This window comes from Parambassis ranga, chromosome 4 (genome assembly GCF_900634625.1).
Source record: "Parambassis ranga chromosome 4, fParRan2.1, whole genome shotgun sequence".
Lineage (NCBI taxonomy): Eukaryota > Metazoa > Chordata > Actinopteri > Ambassidae > Parambassis > Parambassis ranga.
In genome coordinates, this window is record NC_041025.1 from 19785953 (window position 1) to 19802360 (window position 16408).

At 39.9% G+C, this 16408-nt stretch overlaps 1 protein-coding gene across 1 annotated transcript; it reads right to left on the minus strand.

Moving 5' to 3' along the window:
• Positions 1 to 1515: 1515 nt before the first annotated feature.
• LOC114434281 (regulator of G-protein signaling 21-like) lies at positions 1516 to 12650 on the minus strand. Its single transcript, XM_028403368.1, has 5 exons — positions 12534 to 12650; positions 6118 to 6205; positions 5784 to 5845; positions 3299 to 3465; positions 1516 to 3059 (listed from the first exon to the last, which is right to left on the minus strand). Coding segments are annotated over exons 2-5 (408 nt in total). The 5' UTR covers positions 6120 to 6205; positions 12534 to 12650; the 3' UTR covers positions 1516 to 2882.
• Positions 12651 to 16408: the final 3758 nt, after the last annotated feature.

Below are 16408 nucleotides of genomic sequence, written 5' to 3' on the forward strand. Positions count from 1 at the left end.
TGACAGTTGTTAGTCAGTAAAGTTTGAAAAAATCTGAACAGGAAGATGGTGGTTGATCTTAATCTCGTCATTCTGCTTCCTGACCTTAGATTATTTCATTCACACTTCATAACTGTAAAAATAGATTCTCACCTTCATACTGTTGTTGGGTTACTGATGGGTCTTTACTCTTTACTTCAACTTGTGTTTCACCGTTATCTAGTGTTTTGCTTAGTGTAGCCATGGCGATACACGTCAAAACACTCACACATTTTGTTATATGGAGTCTGATCCTGTGTGTCTTGGCACATCCTCCATAAAAGCATCAGTTCCCTTAAATAAGGTCTTGAGACACTTTCTCCAGCTTCTTATATAAAAAAAAATATTAATCTTCTGTGTGGAATTAAAACTTAAATCACTCCTAAGCCGGGACTCCTTTCTGGAACTCTTATTTTTAGTCTGTTTGTAAAAAACAGGGCCTGGAGTCTTAACCTCTATTGTTAAATGTCCTCAGTTCTTCCCTGGCAGTCTGAGGTGCTGCGATTAGGAGAGGCGTTCACAGCTGAATCAATAACCTTAAAGAGCACCTTAGCATATGCTTTTCTTTCCCTTTGAACTGCTCCAAGTTTCATCTCAATACTTCAGCTTTAAGCCTTTCATGACACGTGGAATTCATCGGCTTTCCATTTATGGTTACTTTGGTTTCTCTCCTCTGCAGTGCTAAACTCAGTTCCTCGCTTACTGTAAGCAGTGGAAGCTGTCTCGATCTTTTTTTGTCCTAAATGGAATCAAGAACATATGAGTGGATTTTGTTGCCTTCTCAGTGTGTGAAGAAGAGTTTTTTTTATGTATAAAAACCCAATAAGGACCAATTATGTATCATCAAAGCCGAAACATGACCTACTGAATCAATTACAGCAACAAAAAGTCTGATTAAAGTGGGGCTTGTTAGACAAATACAGCTTCAGACAAACAACATAAATGTTGTTACTGTGCATTTATGTATTTATCAAAAATGAAGCAAAAAAAAAATCTGCTGCTAATCATCGATTATTGATGCGTTAGGTGTGTGTTAAGACAACACCAATAGGGAAGGGCATTAACAATGGGCTTTAGAGCAGCAAGTGTTGCACACACAGGTTATAAAACTATTTCCAAACAATTTGGAGTTCAATGTTTGACAGTGAGAAAGATTATTCACAAATGGAAATCCTGTAGGATGTGGATGCAAATTCACTCCAAGGTCAGAAAACTACTGAAAAACTAAGAGCTAGATCTTAGTAGCATGCTCACAGAGCATGTTAAATGTTAATGCCATTGACAGCACAATTAGGAGAAGACTGAACAAGTACAGTTTGTTTGAAGGGCCGAGAGGAGAAAGACTGTTCTGTCTAAAAAGCTCGACTGAGGTTCACAAAACTGCATCTGAATAAACCTCAACACTTGTGGACAGATGAGACCAAAATGGAGTTCATGCTCACCACCATGTCTGCTTAAAACCAAACACAGCATTTCAGCAGAAACACCTGATGGGTTTTAGTGGCTCTTTAGATTATCTTAAAAATTAAGAGTTTTATGTCTAAAAATATGATTCTCCTGCTTTAATGTGGTCAGACTTTCTAAAAAACTTTGCTTTATAGCAGTCCTAATTCTGCACCCTAGCTGCAGAGACAGATTTAAACCCAGAAGCGTCATAATTAGTTCCAACTTCTTATTTTCTGTTGTTGAATGGGCAACACAGTACAGTGTGGAAATTTTGACTAAAAGCTGATCATTTTATTGCAGAAAATCACATGATGGATCCCGACAATGAACAAAAACAGACAAATTACACAATATTCACAAGCCATGTTTGAAAAGTTTTAATGGCTGTAAAAGGGAGCGCACTGTTATAAAAATGTACTATTACAAAACTATATGAATCATATTTTGAATCATTTAAAGGTACAGTGTGTAACTTCTGTCTCCCTCTTCTGGCAGGAGGAGTTATTACAGGTTTATTTGCCTCTGGATTTGAAGCAGTCCACATCTTCATCACGTGTTAGAGCGCAGAGACGTGGTAGCTAATTTTTTGCATTATACTTTTGTATGTGATTTTTCCTGATAGGAGTCCGTCCTGATTATTGTCCTAGAATTGTAAAATTAAAAAAAAAATCGTTATGCATTATTTGTCTTCACTATCAATTGCTTTACTATACTAAAAAGTATAAAAAATTATTTTATGTATAGATTCAGAAACTTTCCTAGATTTTTAATTGTAAATTAAATTTGTCTTTTTTTTTCTTTTTACATTATATTTATTTTATTTTTTCTTTTATTATATTGTATTTTATTTTTAACTTTTTTTAATTTTATTTTTCTTGTTTTTTTTCTTTTCTCTTGTCGTAATTTTTTTTTTTTAAATGTTATTCTATTTTATTTTTACTTCTTTTTGGCGAGGCTTTACAGTACAGCTACTGGCTGCCCACCTCTATAACTATACTTGCATCAGTACTGTATCAGGGTTCATTAACCTGCTGCTATGAAATCATTTAGTGATGGAAGTTTATATGTATAATATACAAGCAAATGTCCCATACAGTAGCTTCAAATGTGTGCATTACCTATTTAAAGGCACACATCATAATATATATGTAACATCTTATCCTGATTGATTCTTGTCTAAAACCTTTTTCAGAATCACTGCAATACAAAGCAATCCAAACAAAAACCGACTTCAAAAAGAACTGAATACATTATTTAGATCATGTCAGGCTTTTAGGTCCCGTCAGTCTCCACACCAGCAGGCGCTGTGTCTCCTTTCTTTTGACAGGCAGGGTGTTTTGTTGAAACCGAGTCTTCTGAAGTGCAGAATCAATCATTCAGAGTGGCACTGGACAAACTTTTTCTTCTTCATGTTGCTTTCATTGCTGTTCCGTCTGTTCCAGGAGAGCCTGGTAGATTTCTGATTTCAGAAATCGCGGATAACAGTCATTCTCCATCAGACTGTAGATCAGTCTCTGAGCCCTGTCGAAGCAACTTGGTTCTGGTCTGGAGATGTTTTTGCTGATTTCTTCTCTCGTCACACAGTCGATGTTTATCTATATTGAGAAAACAGCAGCTCTTATTTCACTCATGAGTTCTTTCTGTTCAGATTATTGAACTTCACTGTGTTCAGAATCTAGAAATAGTAAAAGGAAAAGCAACACGGAAAAGGGGAATGTTTTTAAAGTAAATGCGTGCAGGATTGACAGAGACAGTAAGGAGGTAGGCAGGCTGAGGCTGATTTGAAGCTACACAAGTCTGACTTCATTTACGTCTCACTTTACAGAAGCTGTACCTGTCTTGGCGCATCAACTTGCACAAACTCAGCGTAAATCCTTTTGGCAGCAGTCATCATTTCTCTCATGCGGGTGAGTTTTTTGTAGTCCTCGCAGGCCAGCCAGAACAGAAGGTTCTCCTCGCTGTATTCTGTCCTCAAGAAGTCCTCAAACACCAGCTGGCCTGCTGCACAGAAGGAGAACAAACACCTTGAAAACCAGGACAGTTTAATTTCAAACCCTGGACAGTTTGTACTGTGTCTTTAGTCTACATACAATTAAAGTTTGATTCATAAAGAGCACAGGTTGAGACATGTTCTCACAATCATCATAATTTCCACACACAGTGGAGCATTTATATCCACTTTTTCATAAAGTAAAGTAGTATAACTTTTTCCAATACAAATGTCCCAATGCCAACATTTTATTCTTTTCTTTCTTTTTTCTTTCAATGCCAGAATGAATGTTTATTTTCATTATCAAACTCTACAGTTACAGTTTTAGCTTTATATGAGAGTTTTGGCCATGTTGGCAGCATCATTGGAGTAGAGCTGAGGCGGATGTTAATATAATTAAAATGAGTGAGTTATATAAAAATACAACCACCCCACCATGAAATTAGCCATCTTAACATGAGTCTTTAGGAATTGACTTACTTTTGTTTGGATTCTGCCCCTAGAGGCCATGTTGGGAACTGCAGGTTTAAACAGACTTTGTAATCATCCACTGATGTCTGACCTCACATACAGCTACTGAAATAAGTAGGCATGTCCAAATCCCAAATCCGATCACATGATCGGAAATCGGGCCCTATTACATGGTTTTAGAATCGGACGTTACCTCCCAATCAGTACTCAGATATATATGTATTAAGGCTATCAATGACTCTCTGGCGCGTTGTCTAGGGGTATGATTGTTGCTTTGGGTGTGAGAAGTTTGGGGATGGATGAAGTATTTATAGTCTGCGGCAATGCGTTCTGAGCAGTTTGAAGTATTGTGCTTTTGTGGAAATGGGTAGGTAGTGGGGCGAGTGCTCCTCTTGAGACACACACACAGAGTTTTGCTTATGCATAAAGAAACGCGAGCAGTAACAGGTAATAGGTTTGAAGAGAGGAGAAAAAAATGCCCTGTGACAGCACGAAGGCGCAGGACAGGAAGGCCAAGATAGCACAAATCATCGCAATGAGTGATCTGCCATTTTCCTTTTTAGAGAACCCTAAACGTATCAGATCAGGACTCGGTATCTGCAGATACTCTACTACAAATGACTTGGACTCGAGGGCAAAAAGAAAAAAACCTGATCGGGACATCCTTAGAAATAAGCTGCATAAATCCTTTCTGATGTTCCTTCCTGTCCGTCATCATCTTCTAGCATTTCACAAGGTGCCTCTTTATTGTAATGTGCTGTTATGAGTTGCAACAGAAATCTACTTTTGAGGCCACTGGGATGCACACTTTCAACCTTTTTAGCATTTTTAAAGGGTATCATGAAAGCAACAAGCCCTCACTAAAGGTTAAGCAAGCCTGTTATCTTTCACTCACATTCCCCTTTCCTAGTAAGAGCGCTCGTGAGCTCAAAGAAGTCGTGAACAAAGAGACGGCACAGTAAACTGCCAGGTATTGTTGAAGATGTCTGGAGGCCTTTTTTTTTAACCTTCAAACCCAGAATCCTGCATCCTGACGCAGCGTCGTATAATTGCTCTCACATCTACATCTGCACCTCGCACCCTTTTATTACCTTTTTGTTTTGGGTGCTGTGTTAAATACTTAGCACGTCTTCTGGGAGCACAAACAAACAGCTAACTGCGAGCACCGGTGTTATTCACACAAATTGCTTTACATAAATCACAGCCGGTGCTCTGACAGTAATTGACAGCTAACAAAATACATCCAGAGGCTGCTTGTTCCTCATCTACAAATCACCGCGTATCCAAGCCTTCAATCATAACTGAGTCAACTCTTTAAAAGCAGAACACATACACAGCTATTTATTTTTGCTACCTATTTGTCATTGCATTTCTTTGGTAAATGGGACAACTGTGACGCAGGGGAGAATTTATCTGTCCGCAGGCAGTTAATCTTCACGTATACGCGATAACAAGGTAAAATATTACAGATCAGTTGGATTCATTTCGGTGCAGTAATGAGACAGGAAAGACAGAGAGGAAGAACTTATCTGCCCTCTTTCTGTCATTTTCAAATGGAGGCTATAGGCATATGGTCAGGTGACAGCCACGAGTGGGCCCCGGCTGTATAAATGAATAAGAGCGAGTTGGAATTGCCATATCTGCACAGGCAGCTCAGATTACAGCTCCTATCTCCGCCAGTGTCTTCCTCCCTTAAATATATCTCTAAATGGGTTTGATGAACTTGAGGGAAGGATATATCCTCGATTCTTCTAAAGAAGCCTGAGGGGGAAACTGAAGCCAAGTGCCAGAGAGGAAGTAAAAGAAGAGGAGCATATTGACAGGAGAGTGAGAGGAGTGAGTCCCTGACTGAGCTTACTTTTACACTCCAAAAGATGGTCGAACGACTCTCCCCAGGCCACGACGTCGTATACTGGAGCCCTGCGGAGCAAAAAGTAAAAATACATTAATACACAACAACTATGGTGCGTCTTTGTCGGTGATCATTTGCTAATTGCGAGGGTAATAATTAAAAAAATTAAAATTCCAAAACCTTATCTTCATATTAACTAATTAATCGTGTCTTATCTTTTAAATTAAACTGATATGAATCATTCATATGTGAATTTATGAAAAAAAATGATAGCCACATTATTTCTTTTTGTCAGATTCCCAAGTCTAGAAGATGATGAAATTAAACAACAGTGACTCACATCTTAGCTGATATTGGCTCCTAATTAAATACCAGATATCAGATCGGTCAATGTTATCCACCGGATCGGAGCTCCTTCCCAACCGCAGCTGCATGAGAAAAGACAGAAGACAAGAAACATTTGAGCTGTTTTTGTTTAGCATTTTATTAATGCCATGCAGATTGACAGTTTGGTACAAGCTAAGCTCAAAAGATCAAGATCATCAAGACGTTAAAAATATTGGTGTCTGGATTTACATAAACTACCGTTGAAAAGTTTGGGGTCACCAGGCCAGTTCTATAGCTTCTCTGATCAGCATAACAGTTCAGCTGTGCTAACATAATTTCACAGGAGTTTTCTAATCATCCATTAGCTTTTTCAACATGATTAGCTAACACAATGTACCATTAGAACGCAGGAGTGAAAAGGGCCTCTGTATGCCTTTGCATATATTCCATTAAAAATCAGCCTTTTCTAACTAGAAGCCATTTAACACATTAACAATGTCTAGACTGTATGTCTGTTTACTAAAAAAAAAAAAAATTTTTTGTTTTAATTATTTGTTTTACATACTGGCTTAATGATTGGTGTAGATTGAAGCATATTTATAAAAAAAAATACTGACATAATTTTACATGACACACAAGTCCACATTCAAAATTCAAAATACTTTATCTGAGTAAAAATGTACTATGGTCAAGTTTGCTAATGATCTTGCTGCAAGGTAGGTGCTTAGCAGTGTAAGAGGTACTGTTTTTCTAAGGGTAGAGGTAAAGGTTAAAAAAAAATGACACAAATGCTTTGTGTATATTGTTTTTCTCCGACCTGTGGTCTACTAGCAGGGTGTAACTCTGTTATTTTTGTACAGTAGCCAACACAACCCTTTGATGTTCCTCTCAGCTCTAGTTTCGGTACTCATATTGTGAGGGACTCCCTGAGTTGAATAGCTCACATTTTACTACATGAGTCAATGCACTTTCCTTTCCATAATTGCACAAAAGGTTCTAATTAAACATTTGTCAAAGAAGCCCCTGAAGGTGATGTTTTAATAAGATTAATATTCTACGGGAATCGCTTGAACGCTGTGGGGATTAAGTTCATTAGCACTTACTGGAAATATCGTTTCTGTAAGTTTAATTGCAACTTGTCTGCACTGATACTAAATTCTCTATTTATGCAAGACTAGCAGCGTCCTCCTGTCATTAGTTTACTTGTTCTAAAATCCTAAATTAGATAAAAGTGACATGATCCCTGCTGGGAAACTGGGGTGTTGTGGCAGCAGAGAATTTACACAAGAATAGGATGAGCAGTGGATGTTATAAAAGGAGGTGAACATGGTGAAAAGTAGAGCAAATAACTGAAGAACTCTGCAGACTTAATGCGTAGAAGTCAAATATCTGCAGCGCAGTTGGTTGTGTAGAGAAGTGTGTAATTTTCGTCTATAAGTTATGACAACTATTTTGACTTATGTACTCCCACAAGGAGCCAAATCAGCAGCTGAAGCCGAGCAGTCTTTGGAACGAGGAGCTCCAGAAAAGAGAGCTTCGCATTCTTTGATATTCATATTGTCAATGTGTGGCTGTTCACTGGGTTCAGTGACACTGTTCCGGCCCGTCAGGTGAACAGAATGTCTTCCAAATAACAGTACTCAAACTCAAACTGGCTGACTATGAAGAATTGTGAAGGGCCAGTTTCTTCATTTACAGACTATTTTCAGTGTCTTGAGAAATATTAAAAAGTCAACAGTAGGATAATGAAGTTCAATATTTTTTTACCATAACAGAAAATATAAAAATCATATTTCCCCTTGTACTGGAGAAAGATTATTAGTAATGTATTCTTACTAGAAGCAATTTAAACTTCCTCATTTGCTCTGTCCTCTGCGTCTCCCTCGAACGCAGCACAAACTGTGTGGGTGAGGGCTCAGGGCGCTGTCAAATTGTTGAGCGCATAAAGGCTCTGATGTGGATTTATCAAGTCTGCATATCTGCAGACTTTCCTCGGGGACTTTCATAGCTAAATTGGTGACATATAAATGAGGTTCTCCAGCTCCCCTACAAGATGCGTAAAACACAGGGGGTGATAAAAATGTTGTTGTGCTGTCATGACAAAGTGTCACACGTGTTAAATCATGCACCTGGGCTCACAAGTGATGTCGATTAGTGCTTAGGCTACATTCAAGCTACAAGGATAAAGTCAAGAATCTTCCCAGATAATTAACATATTATCATATTGCCCAACGTCATCTGATCATGGGGCCGATACAGGAAGATCAATAGAGTACAGGCTGTGTGGTGGACCTTTGCTCAGGAGTCCAAGGTTCATGTCCCCTCACACCACAAGTTGTTTTGTTTTCACTTGCTGTTATTTGGTTTATGTTATATTTAATGGACAGTCCCTCCCACCCTCTCCACAACACCGTGGACCAACTGAGAAGCAGCTTTAGCAACAGACTCCTGCTGGAAGGAGGAAGTCATTCCTGCTGTCTGCCACCAGAATCTAAAACTCATCTGTGACTGTCAGAGCTCACAAACTTGGACTAAAGCATCATCACAGGTGCATTTCAAATTCTCAGTTACATTAACTGTGTTTTTATCTTCTCTTTGATCTGCTTTTATGTGTGTGCATATATTCTGCTACCATGTGCGTGTATGTGTATATAAGTGTTTATATTGTGTATATAGTATTTATTGTTCTTTGACATGCTGCTACTACAACTAAATTTCCCCATGGGGATTAATAAAATAAATCTTATCCTGGGGAGGACAGGATGCTATTTCCGGTCTGGATCATTGATGGTATAGACCAGGGGTGGGCAATTATTTTTTTTGCAAGGGCCAGATAGACTTCCATAAGAAAGCAAAGGGCCACATTTTCTTTTCATAAATAATACAGCAATATAAATTGGAGACCACTGGCACAGTATCTACCATTTTATGAATATGCTCTTGTTACATTACTCTGGTTACACAAGTCTTTTGCTGTCATTTACTGCTTTCTCCTCTGTCCTCGCTGTGTGTGTCCATGTCTACTCTGAGTGTGTGCTGGTTGTATGTTAAAACACACTCCCGCACAGCAGCACAGATAATGTGAAGATATTTTTACAGAAGAAACCCATTAGAAACTTAAACTGAAGTTCTGAAAGTTGGGCAAGAAGTGTGCTATTTAAGAGCAGATGACAATGAAATACGCCAGCTGCAGCACTGCGGACCATGCACTCAAATATTAAACAAATATTTGTGTGCATGGTCCGCGTGCCACATTGAAGATGCAAGTGGGCCGGGTCTGGCCCGGGGGCCCTACTTTGCCCAGGTCTGGTATAGATGAATCTGTTACGTCATCTGTGGATTTCTGAAGTGCTGTTTTGGGTTCCTGATTGTTGCCATGTTGGCAGCATCAGTCTGCCTGATAAGATCTGACAAAGATCATGCAGGATGCTTGTCGGGGGTGTGATATGGCACGCTGTCACTCAAAGCACTGCGTGAACTGCAATTTTGGATGTGGTCATGCACCATGACTGAAAACCATCAAGACATTCACATCTGTGAAGAATCAGGTTAACAAGGTGGTTTAAAATGTGACAGTAGCCTCAGCCATTATAACTTGCTGATATCGGCACTGGACTGCATTTTTTTCCCCTCCTTGTCATTAAGCCGTCAGTGGCAGCAGCCTGACTCTTGTCAGCCAGGCATCAATACCTGAAGCAGGACTGCTCCAGGCAGCACAGTCCAGCAGCCGGCACCGCTGAGCGAGCGTCACACAGTTCTTTTTCTGCTTTGACAGCTGCCCAACTGACTGAGAGCAACAGACAGCTGCTAGAGACTCGTGTCACTTCAAAGCAGCAACTTTCCAGTTACTCTGCAGGTGAACAGAATCCCATTAATTTTTCATCTGATTTTGAGGTTTAGTCAGTGGGAACTTATGTGTGACAGGGTGGCTTAAAAAGACAAAGATACCGACTCAACCTTAAATAATTTACCTGACTACAAATTACAGAGTTACAGTCACAACTAGTGGTTGCCACTAATGGTAGTAGAACACTGCAGTTACTCGGTGTTTATTAATGAGAATGGAGTGGCTGTTAAACTACACAGATTTACACAGATATCCTGTCTTCTTTCACAAAAGAGCCATGCCGGTTTTGTTTCAGGCACATGTGCAGCAGGTCCCGCAACAAAAATGGCAGGTGTGCACCAAGAACATGTGCACAAAGGCTTCCTTTTCTCTAAAAGCACTGCTCTCCCAGGGAACTACACACTGCTTATAGGAAGGTGGACAGTCTTTTCCAGTTGTTGACTCTAAATAGATGCATTCCTGACTACATACAGTGGCAACACAAACATTCTGTCAAAGCTGTCACTGCTGATTAGCTACCACACCAACCAATCCAGTAAAGTCATTGTCCCCGCTAGAGTGATAAGGTGCTACACATGTTAGGCAGGGTTGCACAAAACTCAAACCTGAATTGAGAATGACCCCTAAATTCCATTTCAGTTTTTAAATTTGAGTTAAGATTGCAAACAAGAAGCAGAATTCAAATTTAAATTGCAGGAAGTAGAATGGGAATTCCATGAAATTCAAATAAATTCATCATACATAATTAAGGCATATTTAACAATGAAGCTTTACAGTTTATATTATATATGATTACAGCATGGATTTCATACAGATATTATTGTATGGAATTTATGTACATAGTAAATAGACCTATTTTTAAACTATACTCTATGAAACAGATAGTTAAAACTGTAATAACTTTCAAATTGTGGAAAATGAAAGGACAGCACTTCATTTCCCAGAATACCTTGCTGTATCCAAGTCTTCAAAATGGCCTTCCAAACATTTAGGCCATTTTGTTTGGAGTGCACTCTCATGAAATAAGCTACTGAGGGTCAGAGCTGGTTTGTACTTTTGATTTTTGTGATCACAGCAACAGGCAACATGATAACACACCTAACAGGACGTCTGTGCTCGGTCATTTCGGTGAGATGATTCCCACAACACATGGAAAGCACAGAGAGATCTGCAGAAACTGCACTGCTCCAGTCTGCGGTTCCTTAAAGGCTTCCTCAAACTTCAAACAGCACCTCCAGGTAAATCTACAGATTAGTAATCTGCCTTGTATTTTGATGACCATGGCATGTGTTTGCATTGGGAACTGTGAATGAATGACACTTGAAACATGTAATGTATTACCTTATACCTCTACTCTCTTTGAAACACTATCTGATCACACTGTTTCTCATTTGCTTGTTCAAATAATGAATCTTGGTCTATCATGTGAAAGCAAAGTAGCCTTGGAGGCAGGAGTATGAGCACAGCATTACAGAGAGGCAGAGAATCCAAGAGTCTGTGCAGGACAGATGTAATTGTAGTATCACATAAGAACTTGCTGGCACTGATCAGATTAGAGCGATGCCACCTCAGTGACAAAACATTTGAGGAGCTGTCAACCATTAGATGCTGTTAAGTAGCCTACTTTAATAAATGATAACTGCAGTTACCCAAACATTGTTTCATTTAAATACTTTGAAATGAAGATATTGCAAATTATTCAACATTTAGGAAATGCATGCTTAATGTTAGTGCCTGTACTTGTATATATGTAGGTTACAACTATCACATTCTCACTGATATGTGATATATGAATTCAATTTCTCTTCCTGTAATTCAAATTCAATTCAGAAATTCTGAATTTTGCACATCCCTGCTGAGAACAATGTTTTTACTACAGATGAAAAGGAAACAAAATATGAACCCCTTTTAGCTCAGCTTCAGCTCACTGTCTTTAATCAAGTACCTCCAAACATCTCGCTCACAGTAAGACAAAACACTCAGAAGTTGGTCTAATGATGCTGTAAACCGCTGAGCGCTTCCGACAGCTCTGACAGCGCTGTTTTGAACTGCACTTTCAAGTGTTCAGAAGTAAAGGGACAAGGCTTAAGAAGAAAAGGCTATATCCTGTTACAGGCACTCTTCTTTTTGGATTGCATCATATGGAGCACAGAATACATTCGACTCAAAGAATTCTCACGCATTTTTGGACCTTTTTCATGTTATAGTTGGAAGGGAAAAGAAAGAGAGCTGCAGGCACACTGAGAGACACAGAGGGAGAAACTTCCAATAAAAATCTGCACAGATCACACAAGCCCCCATCAGAAACACTCGCTCACAAACTCACAGACGAGAGAGAGGGGGGGGGGGGGGGGGGGGGGGGGAGAGAGAGATAGAGCCATCCTCAAAAACACATTCCCGTTTTTATTTTAGTACCATGCATTCTGGCTAGGCAAGATCAGAGAAATTCAGTCATTAACCAGAGAACAAGGCAGACCGGAGGGGAAGTAAAACATTCAGAATATTCAACAGTAACAAACAGCTCAATGCCAAACAGCTAGTTTGTCCAAAGTCTTGGAAGCTAATTTAGAGCTCATACTTACAGCATGTGTTGCCAAAAAAAAACAGATAGGCTTGATTCCTTGTTGTTGTGGTTGTTGTTTCTGAAAGTATGTGGTGTTCAACAACTTCTCAGGCTTCCCTCTCCCTGCCTGCCTGACTTACCTACCCTACAGGTACAAGCCTGTGCATGTAGAGCTGCAGTGCAGGCCTGCCTATGGGTTCACAGACACGTCAGAGTTCACTCTATTACTCTTTTTTGAAACCTCAGAATGTTCAGTGCAGAATTCTGGCAGCAGAAACACACATTTGGCACAAAAAGGTGAATAAGGTGGATACAATGTAAACGGCATGGAGACTAACCCTAACCCTGATGACTTGAAGTTGAAATGTACTTGAAGTGTACACATTTAATGAGTAATGTGAGGACAATTCACCTATAAACCTAAAAGTTTGACCATAAGGTAAAGCTGAAGAAATTTAAATACATTTAACATCTTCCTGTCTATGACAACCTTGCATTCACAGCATAGGCCTTGTCTGGCCAAAAGAGGTTTCACCAAATGCTGCAAAGTGTTTTTGTTTTCCCAGCATCCTTGACAGCTTCATCTGATACATTTAAGCAACCAGAGTCTATGGCTTGTATGCAGTGTTGGAATTAGGCAGTGACTTTCGGGGGAGCCGGTGGAGCGGGGTGGGGTGGTTGTTTTGCCCTCCTATTGTCCCATCACGCCTGTTCTGTCCTCCTCCTGATGGAGGGCCTCAGAGGATCACGTGATTGCAGCTGAAGTCAGACCTCACCTAGCAATTTTTTCATTTTGGTCGATAGGTCGCTAATTCCAGAGTGCTGTACGAGCGCAGTATTTCAGCCTTTGGCTCGTTTATAGGAATTTCTGTGCAGTCAATCATCTCTTCGCGTGAGAAATGCCATTTGCATTGTGTTTATTAACGGAGACAGCGAATAAACACGCACCAACGTGTTTTACTATATTTATTTCCAGGAACCTGAATATTTCAGAGCTGAAAATTCAAACACTGCTTCTATGTTTTCAGCATGCAGTGACTTGGGGAAAAAAAGCATGGCTCGGAATGGGGTCATAGGTCAAGTCTGGCTAATTTGGTTATCTTTTAGCTAACTGTATTGAATTGATCATAGCAGTAATGCTTCCATGAAGAGCACCTGGAGCATGAGTGATACCAGCCGATGTGTTTGGTCACAGATCTGACAAAGTGGTGTAACAATGTCGAATAAACTTCTCTGGAACTCAGTCAGCCCTGGTTGCTATAGCAACTTGATGTTAAAGTGAAACCAACTGCTGCTGGCACAATGTTCTGGCTGACTGAGAGAGATGACTGGGTGTCAGTGTCAGGCTTTTTAGCCTACTTGGAGTCTAACTGACCTGTGAGAAATCTCTATTCTGCTCCTCAGTGTTGATCCTTGGTTTGTTTTATTTATTGTTTCATGTTGAAAATGATGGCTTAATTGTGTTTTTTTTTTTTATATACATTGATAGTTTCTCCTTGTGTGGCTTCATTCCTGTCTTATTCCCTCTGTTGTGATCACCTGCCCTGCCCTCATTGGTTTTATTACTTCCTGTATTTATCGTCCTCTCCTCGGTTTTTAGCAGAGGATCTGCTTTTCTTGCTGTTTCTTTCCACTTCTTTTCTTCATAGTTTATATCTACATAGTTTTTTTTTAGGTCTTCTTTGCACCATGTTGCCCAGTTTTGGATTTTTTGTGGTGTACTCTGGACTTTTCATCAAAATCCTGTCCTTTGTTCACACTGTCTTTTAAGTGTCCATTTTCAACAAAGACGCCATCCTGTACCCTTATCTAAAATAAGCTCAGAAGTAGCCCTCTTACAGGAAACAAGTGCCTCAGAATATAAACCTCTTCACCTTCGAAACATGTTCATTCATCACATGGACATGAACCAAAGGATGCCCTCCAAAAAATCTTTTTTTCCCACGTTTTTCCTAAAACAGAAGTAAACAAACAATTATCTGCTTAAAGACTTAGCAGCCAAGCAGTGGTCCATGGACACTGTGCGTGAATGTGTGAGAATCAGGTTTCCTGACTTTTGTATGCACCTGACATCGACACTGGGAAAATAAAAGGGAACAAAGCCTTGAAAACTGAACAAGCATCGTCAGGGTGCAGGGCATCCTCGCTTGTGTTCAGTTTGCACCAGTTTTCAAGGTTGTCGTCAGCCTGACTTGCAGGAGTCCTTATCGTTGAAGAAGGTTCTGAATGACTCTGGCTGTTTGTTTGTGGTTGTTGTCATGCTGCAGGACTGATCAGACAGCCTTATCTGCGTTTGAAATTAGTTTTTTTTTACTCTGAACCATGCGAAAGGCAAATCTGCTCACTGTTTCTGTGATGTCTCTGTGTGCTGACTGTCTGATCAGCTTCGTTTGCATCTTTATTTCTTGACCCTGACCTCCAAATCTGATGTACTCTGAGGCTTGTTAAACTTAACAACGCGTTGGGTGTAAATTGTGAAGTCTGAAGTTGTATTATAAAAAATCCTACTATTTTTGGAGGCTAAACCATCACTATTTATTCTTCTATGTGATACAGATAACAGTGGTTTCGGCTGCCCTCACCTATTGTTAGTGTTCTGTATTTTCCTAAACATGTCATTCCCAGACATCCATACAGGAAAAAGGGGGATGATCTTTGACCCAGTTCACACAGAAATCCCCAAAAGCAGCTTACTCCCTGAAGAAAGATGCTAGTCGAAGGTGGAGTACGGTGTCCTCATCTAACATGGAGAAAAAGAGAAGGGAAGAGAGAGATGGGGCCATGAAAATGACTGATGGGAGCACAAATGGCAGGGCTGTGATCGGGAAGAGGAGGAGGGGGAGGGAAGGGAGACGAGGGACATCGCTGACAGGAGAGCGGGCCTACCTGTCCACCCTTCTCTCGTTTTCTTGTCTTGATTTGCAATTCCTCGGGACACTTTGCCGGGGCCCGGAAAACAAGAAGAGGTATCATAAAACACCGCTGCGACTGGGATTTGCATCTGTAATGACCTCACAGGAGATGCTGAGTGCGTGATGTTGGGAACAAAAACCTGTCAGATACACAGTCAGAGGTGGGCTCCATCACCAGCTCAGCTGCTTCCTAAGTGATGAGAGACAGGTGTGTGTGTTGTCGTAGCATTTTTTTTGTCCTTCTCACTTTTTGAACTTTTGTGGACTTAGTGTGTTAATAAAGCCCATTCCTTAGCACAAAATGAGTCCTTCAGTATCTAGAGATCAAAGCTTCAGCTCAAGAGCGACTGCCAAAGAAAGGTAATGGTGAGATCACATGGAATTGTTACATGTAAAAGTGTAACATTTCAAAGAGACGGCGCTGATTTCAAGGACAGCGTGCCTCTGCGGCCTCTCTTTTATTGATGTACTTGTGCATGCCAGCTGTCGTGTTTTGGTCCCACAGTGCTCCTCCTTTGTTGGCTGCTTCCGAAGTGTAACCCATAGAACCAGAGGAGCAAAATGTTCCCATGATCACCTTCAGCATTATGTCATTTTTTTCTTCGTGGATTTTTGTAGCAAACATCAACATTATTAGCCAAAACATGAGTGCACAATTTGTCTTCCACTTACTCATAATTTCTGTTTAAGCACGCTAGCCATATGATGTTTGGCTTGTATTTAACCCTTATGCACTGTTCGGGACATTTTTGTATTCTGAGAGTAATTTTTCTGTTTGTTTTGGCCATACATTTTTCAGTATGTGAGCAAATGAATCATTTTTGCTGAATAAGCTTAATTTTACATAAATTTTGATAATATGATTTTAAAATTTTTCATAGGTCAGTAATACACTGTGGGCAAATTTTACCCCCTGACATACCCATGACATATTTATTAATTCATATTTAAAAACTAGCATAGCATTTAGCAGCTACAATGA

Bases quoted from the DNA above. Each gene is read 5' to 3' on its own strand.
- LOC114434281 (XM_028403368.1), bottom strand. The intron at 3,466-5,783 runs GTAAGCTCAGTC...CCTTCTGTGCAG, and splicing joins CCATCTTTTGGAGTGTAAAA to CAGGCCAGCTGGTGTTTGAG. The intron at 3,060-3,298 runs GTACAGCTTCTG...TTCTCAATATAG, and splicing joins AAGTTGATGCGCCAAGACAG to ATAAACATCGACTGTGTGAC.